This window comes from Eschscholzia californica, unplaced genomic scaffold (assembly GCF_041429995.1).
Source record: "Eschscholzia californica isolate CP2 unplaced genomic scaffold, dmEscCali1.0.p SCAF_5, whole genome shotgun sequence".
In the NCBI taxonomy this organism is placed as follows: domain Eukaryota; kingdom Viridiplantae; phylum Streptophyta; class Magnoliopsida; order Ranunculales; family Papaveraceae; genus Eschscholzia; species Eschscholzia californica.
The window spans coordinates 1213104-1220757 of NW_028238472.1; the positions used below are offsets into that span (position 1 = coordinate 1213104).

General features: G+C 35.9%; 1 protein-coding gene across 9 annotated transcripts; it reads left to right on the forward strand.

Annotated features, from left to right (window-relative positions):
• Positions 1–2179: 2179 nt before the first annotated feature.
• LOC147536014 (cyclin-T1-4-like) lies at positions 2180–7182 on the forward strand. Of its 9 annotated transcripts, none has more exons than XR_015224928.1 (9): positions 2180–2381; positions 2858–3372; positions 3478–3559; positions 3754–3885; positions 4056–4231; positions 4520–5934; positions 6025–6116; positions 6243–6388; positions 6800–7182. XR_015224928.1 is itself a non-coding variant. In XM_086639238.1 (7 exons), the coding sequence occupies exons 2-7, from the start codon at positions 2879–2881 to the stop codon at positions 6829–6831; spliced, it is 1062 nt and encodes a 353-aa protein (XP_086495364.1). In that variant the 5' UTR covers positions 2180–2381; positions 2858–2878; the 3' UTR covers positions 6832–7182. The 9 variants fall into 9 exon arrangements, 2 of the variants coding, with proteins under 2 accessions (XP_086495364.1, XP_086495365.1); XR_015224931.1 differs by having other exon boundaries at positions 2208–2356; XR_015224927.1 differs by having other exon boundaries at positions 4520–6116.
• The last annotated feature ends 472 nt before the right edge of the window (positions 7183–7654 follow it).

A 7654-nucleotide genomic window follows, 5' to 3' on the forward strand; every position in this document is an offset into this window, starting at 1 on the left:
AACAAAAAAAAAAAAAAAAAAAAGAGATTTTCTCATTGTACTTGCAAAAATAATAGTTTGTGGACACTATCCCATTAGATTCACACTATTAGTACACCCATTTAAAACAGTGAGATCATTCAACTTCTAATAACAATAATACCATGTTGCTAGTCTGCTTGAGTCGTCCCAATAATAGGACAATAGATAAGAGTTGAGGTTGTATGGCATAGTTAGATATGCTTTTGCAACAAAGTGAAAAGAAAAAGAACTAGATGAGCTTCGCATTGCACAAAAAAAAAACGACAGAAAAAAAAATCACAATTTGTGAGAATTTCCCCACAAGTAGAGTAAGATCTTGTTTCAACAAAAAATAAAAATGAAGTGGTACCTTATACCCATTTAAATGATAGTATGAAGGACATATGTAGTTATTATCTACCACCTCTAAGGTTTTTCTGTTTTTTTTTTATTTTTTGCAAAATTAGTTCGAAGTTGAATATTCACAAACTTAACATAGTATCAGAGTTAGACACACACTTGATAGGCAAAAAAACCACACGTGCTTCCAGTCAACCGAAAAAAAAACGTATTAGACTAAAAAACGCCACACACGAAGGAGCGTGTAATAACAATCTCACATGGAAAAAGGGGATTCAGCAACTAAGAATATAATGTGTATATTTTCTTAACTCATTACCAATTAGTTTTGAGTTAGATGACCACAAACTTAACCTCCTCTACCACCAACGTCCAAATTATAGATCATAAAAAACAGGAGTTTTGGACTCCATTAAAAAACCTGTTGACTTTTATAGAAATACTCAAAAAAACATCAAGGATAAGAGCCACTATTGTCGCTTTTTTAGGTTAATAGATTAAATATGGGAGAACCATAAAGTGATCCATGTGTCCATTAGCTAGGTCGGCAAGAAAGGGCACAATGGACAAGTAAAAGGCATGCCATTAATGGTGGAAGGCTGGAAGAAGGTGGGAGAGGTTCAAAGTTTTTGATCCAAAGTGGAATTCACATGGTAACATCCTGGCATGGGGTGGTTCTCATGGACCCCCATAATTTACACACGTTAAAGAGCTAGGTTATTATATGAGTTGTGAGACCATATCTTTTTTATTTTGTGCAACCAATACGTATGCACGGATCAATAGTGTTGCAGGCTAGTGATATTTGATTTTTCTTACATCTTGAAAGTAATTTCTTGGGTAGAAGGTCTCGTGATCGAACAAGATAAAAATTATCTGAGATTACTTCGTTATTCGGTAAAAAAGATGTCCCTTGACACACTACATCTTTTGTTTCAAGAAGCAGTGGTATAATTATGGGCATTACACTGTGCATATAATAGCAATATTTGGTCATCCCTTTATGAAAATTGTTCGAGACTGTGATGTCTAAATTTTACACAACCAAATAGAGTTTTCTATTACTTTACAAGTTAACTAGCATCTTGGGTGAAAATTTCTTAATCATATTAAATGATGCAAGGATCTGATTAACATCTAACAAGATTATTCTGGCGGTAGAGTTTAGAAAGCAAGATAAAACTCTTATAGATAGATATATCGTCCTTGTTAGAAGGTGGAGAGTGGGTTTCACAAATGTTACTGACCAAAAATATGATAGCATGTTGGAAGTTAACTACCAAACTATTTTAAAATAAATTAACCATAACCTTTTTTGTTTTATACCATCCCAGATGAGACAAAGTGTGTCGCTCTTCCTAAGAAGTTAAGCGTCATTTTCCAGTGAGACATTTTAAAATCACGAGGCCCATAAGTGTCAAAGCAGATAGTATCACTAACAGACCAGAAGGCTGATCCACGTCATCTTGTAATACGTTATTAGCGAGGGTGTGTTGTATGTCGTAAACAATCTCATCTCGGTAGTAAGACAGAGGGTGGTGCTCCTCTTAAGAGGTTAAACACCCTCCCCCGCGCGAAACCTTTTAAAACCATGAAACCCTGAAGTGCCAAAACGGATCAAAAGCTGGTCATCGTCATCCTATACTGTAACATTTCTCGATTAACAAGGTCGAACTACGTAGCTTAGCAAAATATTGGTGCTGTATGGTACAATCTGTTCCTAACTACATTTATTATCTAACGGTCCAGATTGTTGTAACATTATAGTTATCAATATACACAGTAGTATAGAAACACCACGCAATTCGAAGATATGTTCACAAATATCACGCTATCTCTCAAAAAGTTAAGAAATCCTCTTTCGGTGTGATTCTCTTTTAACTGTTCCTCCCCAATTTTGCCCTAACAAACTTCCCCCAAATTCTAATCAAACTTCCCCCAAATTCAGTCACAAAACTCATAATTTATCTTGAAATCTTTAGAGAAAGACAATCAGGCCCGTCTTTTCTATCCTCAATTAGGTATTGATCTCTCTGTTTCTTAGGGTTTATGTTAACATTGATGATTAGAAGCAGAGATTCGCTTATCCGATTTATGTAATTAGGTTTTTTCGCTACCCATTCTTCTAAAGGAATCAAATTTTTGTTTGATTTTTGAATTTAACCTCTGATATATTGATTAATTATCTCTTGGTCGTGAATTTCTTTCGAGTAAAATCAAAGTAAGATTGAATCGATTAATTATCATTCAAATTGTTGTGATATAGGTGATTTAGATGATAGATGATATTATTAGTGAAGTAGAAATGAGATCTAACATGAAAGTATGAAACTTGCTGAAGTTTTGATTTTTTTCATGTTTACGTTCATAATATCTGGTTGTAAAAACCTAATTTTTTTAAGTTGTATGTTTACCTTTAGATCATTATCAACTAAAAATCTTGTGTTTAAGGAGAATTTGTTCATTATTGATTGATAAAAAGCGTTTGTTATTGTAGAATTTGATCATTATCAGCACCATGTCTTTCTCACGAATTGCTCGTAGACAAGAAACCAGCTTTCATAATGATTTTGGATCTTCGTTTGATAGAAACAACAATAACTATCAGCAGATCAATCACAACAATAGTTATCTTCATGGGTTGTCGAGAAAATACCAGGAAAATGCTTACAATGTTAGAATCAATGAGGATGTCAACCATATGAAGAGGAGGAAAATTTCGACGTCCGACGACAATCAGAGATATTATTGGCATCCCAACACAATTAGCAATACACCTTCCACAAGCAATAGTTCATATGCTGCCTGTACAAGACCTGATGTGAATGGTAGCAAGGTTGCGGGTTATAAACGTAACAGGTCATTGATAGAGGACGATGTAGTATTTCTTTCAAGAGATGAGATTGAGAAAATGTCCCCATCGAGAAAGGATGGTATTGATTCATATCGAGAAACGTTTTTGCGGTATTCATACTGTGCTTATCTTCAGAATCTTGGGGTACAAGTCGATGTGTAAGATGTGCACCTCCCATATCTGTTTTTGGCACCCGTTGCTTAATTTCTATAATGTAACCTTTCATTTACTTGCGACTTAATTGGGTTAGATGTATCTTGCAGGCCGCAGACTACTATTGGAACTGCAATGGTTCTCTGTCACCGTTTTTTTGTTCGACGATCACATGCTAGTCATGATCGATTTGTAAGTTTCCCACTTTTGTTTCAGACTTTCAGTGTAATCAGAGTATTTCCATGTAGATCAGTAGTTGCCAAATTTCCTCATCAAGGATTTATCCGTACGTGGGTGTTCTTGTTTTTGTTGCTGAATCAATTGTTACTTCTCTAGTTTATGGTTAGAAAATTTTCTATACTCATTAGTGATTACCACATATGCAGTTGATTGCAACGGCAGCTCTTTTCCTTGCTGCGAAGTCTGAGGAAACACCATGCCCTCTGAATAGCGTTCTGAAAGCATCATATGAGATTTGCTACAAGCAGAACGTTACTGTCTTTGCTTATCTGCCCGTGGTGAGTGCTGTATTGCTGTCATCATTTCCCTATTATTTAATGATACAAGCTCGAATTCCAAGTAGTGAAGGTCGGACATCCTATGTATATAGCTGTTTGAAGCATTTCGGGACTTGATGCATTTTGTTTATGGCCATTTTTTAACCTTGTGAGCTTCTTTTTGGAAACAGGACTGGTTTGAGCAGTATCGAGAACGTGTCATTGAAGCTGAGAACGTGATTCTTACAACTCTAAATTTCGAGCTTAATGTGCAGCACCCATATGACCCCCTAACATCCGTCCTTAACAAATTAGGACTTTCACAGACTGTTTTGGTTAATCTGGCATTGAACTTGGTCAGCGAAGGGTCAGTTCACCAAACTCTCCTTTTTATGGTATTATGATGTGTTTAACTACTCTTTGTTCTTCTGTAAGAGATTTCTTTCTCACTTTACCCTCACAATTGCTTGGAGGAGATCATTGTCAACAATGTCGAGCGCATTTAGATAATGGTTATTGCGGGATTAAGGTAGACAGAATAGTATCGATGCAATCAATTGTGGCCACTATCGCCTTTAATTTTGCCGAAAGTGACTGCTGAATATTTATTTGGGTCTAGCATATTGATTGTTTTGGCATGACATATTAATTGCAGGAAAATTCACAAGATTAGCGTGCTCACCTGTATATATTCTTAGCAGGAGGATTTGAATGCTGTTCATGGATAGTTTTGTTTTACATCTGGAGTTGAACTGCTGATGTAATGTGGTTCTTTTTCCATGAATGCCTTTTTTACCACGTTGGTCACGGGTTGTTGGAGAAGCCGCTGACCTTCTGATTGTTTTAACCATTTTAACATCTAACTTTCGTCCTCTCCATTTTTGTTTGGGTCACTCCTATAGAGTTCTCTCACAACTAGTTGTCTTTCTAAAATTTACGGGTTTGTCTTATATCACCTTTCTGTCTCCACATTGCCCGTGAAACTGATCTCGAACCGACATGATTTTTCTGGGTGGATTGTAAATTACAGATGGAGATTTTTACCTCCTTCTGAGTTTCTATAGGTTCTGTTGCCACGATTTGGTTACAACTCTTATGCTTATTCTTCTCAGTACTCCTGCCGGTGCTGCTTCTCTTTGGTCTTCTCGTCCTTGCATTCTTTTGGATCATCCCGGATCTATGTTATTCTACAATTAGCTCTTTTCAGGTCAAAAAAGGCTTTCTGGTGGTACAGTGCTTTTATAACTTAGACACTGGTAATTTGAAATAACTTCTTTTTTTATCAGCTAGGTAGATTGAGCTTCATGAAAAGCTTCGTCAGCAATCCACCGAACTTGGAGAAAGTACTTCCCTAGACTCTAGATTTGAGTTTCTGGTGGTCTAGCATCTCATTCTGCAATGTCAGTATAAATGAGAAAAGTGTCACTATCTTTTGTCCTGTTATATCTTGGGTATAAATTCCCCAACCTGATGTTCCATGGAAACTATATAGGAGAATACAAAGGAATGGCTTACACCTTACAATCTATTTTGGGTGATTCACATGTCGAAAGTAAACCGACAGCAAAGCTAATATCTTTTCTTTTGTGTTTTTTCTTCGGCTGCTAGTTGTGTACTTGTCTAGTAATATTTTTTAGCGTGAAAGTGCAAGTTTTTTAGCCTTTTCTAGACATCATGGGCCAATTTCCCCTTCGTACTACCCAAAAATGAGATTCTTGCCGAATCCGAGTTTACTGCTCCAACCATTACCAAACTAATACGCTATTCATGCTTGTTCCAAGATCACGAGGGTATCCTTTTCCAACCACATTATAGAACAGAAGATTGTTGAGATTCAACAAGTTTCGAGGTCATATCATGCATAGCAACATCCTATTGAATTTCCAGTTGACTTACCTTTGCATCGAACTCTGGAGTGGGAATATTAATGTGGGTAGAATGTGGGAGCTGATGAAATATTTCAGGCATTAAAACAGTGTTTACTGTGTTTTGGCACTCTTCATACTTCCGTAGTATTTATGCAGAAGATTCTTGGAAACTTATTCCACCTGATGTCTGCTCTCATAGTTGGTAAGAATAAGAATGCTGAAACAACTTGGTTTACTTGATAATCTATGTACGATTTAATGATTTAAATTTGGATAATCAACAAAAATATAGTTTTTTGGTATCACATCGAAGTTTCTTCCTGAGATTGATTATGTTGATGAGTAAAAACCCATGGCCTACAGCAGAAGACATTGCTTGTTCATGTGAGTTGGTTCAGTTCTGGTCTGACTGATTTATTTTATTATCGTACTTGGTATGCTTGGTGTGTTTGATTAATCTAGATATAAATGTTTATTATAGGGTTTAACGTGTATAGCTTTCATGTGCAGGCTTCGGAGCTCACTCTGGCTTCAGTTTAAGCCTCATCATATTGCTGCAGGAGCGGCATACCTTGCTGCTAAATTCCTTCATTTTGATCTTGGTGCTTATCAAACAATGTGGCAGGAGTTTCAAACAACACCATCAATTGTTCAAGGTAGCTAATTATTTCTGTGTAGTGTACCTATACAAGTTTTTATTCGTTAATTCTGCTTTCTTTATCGACACCTCTCTCTTTAAGTCCCCATAAATTGACGATCAACGAGAAATAATCTGCTCGGTTTCCGAACCATCAAAAGTGAAGCTTGAGATAAGTAATTGCGTGCCACCAAATGAAAATCAAGAAGAATCATTAGCATTGACCTCATCCAAATACATAATAAGGTTGTCTATGGTTCTTGATTAATCCTTGTAGACGTCTACTTGATCTAAGTCCTGTTCAGATTTGAGGTTATAAAAGGAAACAAACACAATCAACATTTGTATTCTTGAGATATCGGCTGCTGTATTTGTTCAGATTTCATAACTTTTCTTTCTTTTATGTAACTAATGATTATGTCCAATGCAGATGTCGTCCAACAGCTGATGGAGCTCTTTTAGAACAAACGGAGACAACTTCTAGCAAGTAAAGCCTTGGAATCACCTCATCAATTACATGTGTAAGATTCGTGAGTATATATGTCCGTTATATACCTAACCGAGATATATACATACCTCTAGAACCAACAATTTTACTTTTGTTGGACATGGAGCGTCACACCTAAAAGATGAAAAGTGAGGTACCTCTTTTTTTTTTCGTTGTCTGAATCCGACTCAGTCTAAGATAGAAACAAGATCAAACTCGAGATTAGTTTGTCTTTAATCATATGGAGAATGAGAACCTTTGGTGCAGGAAGGAGTCTGTGATTATATACTTCAAATGAATCATATATATACATATGTGTTGCTTAAGAATGCTTACCTTTCCATTTGTTTCCAATCTAATCTCCAACATTTTAGGTTATTAGTTGACTAGGTAGACAGTTTCAGTAATATTGGCCACATTTTTATGGTTCAAAATTAGGGGTCCGATGTGTTTTATTTCGAAGGTAAAATGTGCAGATTTAACGAAGATTGTAGCTCCTAGTTATAGTCAGTGATGTTTGAGAAAAAAATTTCTATGGCATCCATTAATCTTGAAATAATGTAAAGACTGAAAGTGGTGTACGGCAAACTGTGATAGTTATAGCATGAAAAATAACTTTCCTATCAATGTATGTAACTACTACGCGCTGAATTTTAACTTCTAAGGCACAGGTTATCATTGTTTAGACATTTAAAACCGTATTTAAGGAAAATCGTATGTTATATAGTCTTGGAACTTTAGAAGAAAAATTTGTCAATATCAGATGTAATAAAATTCAAACCATTTACGTAAAATAAC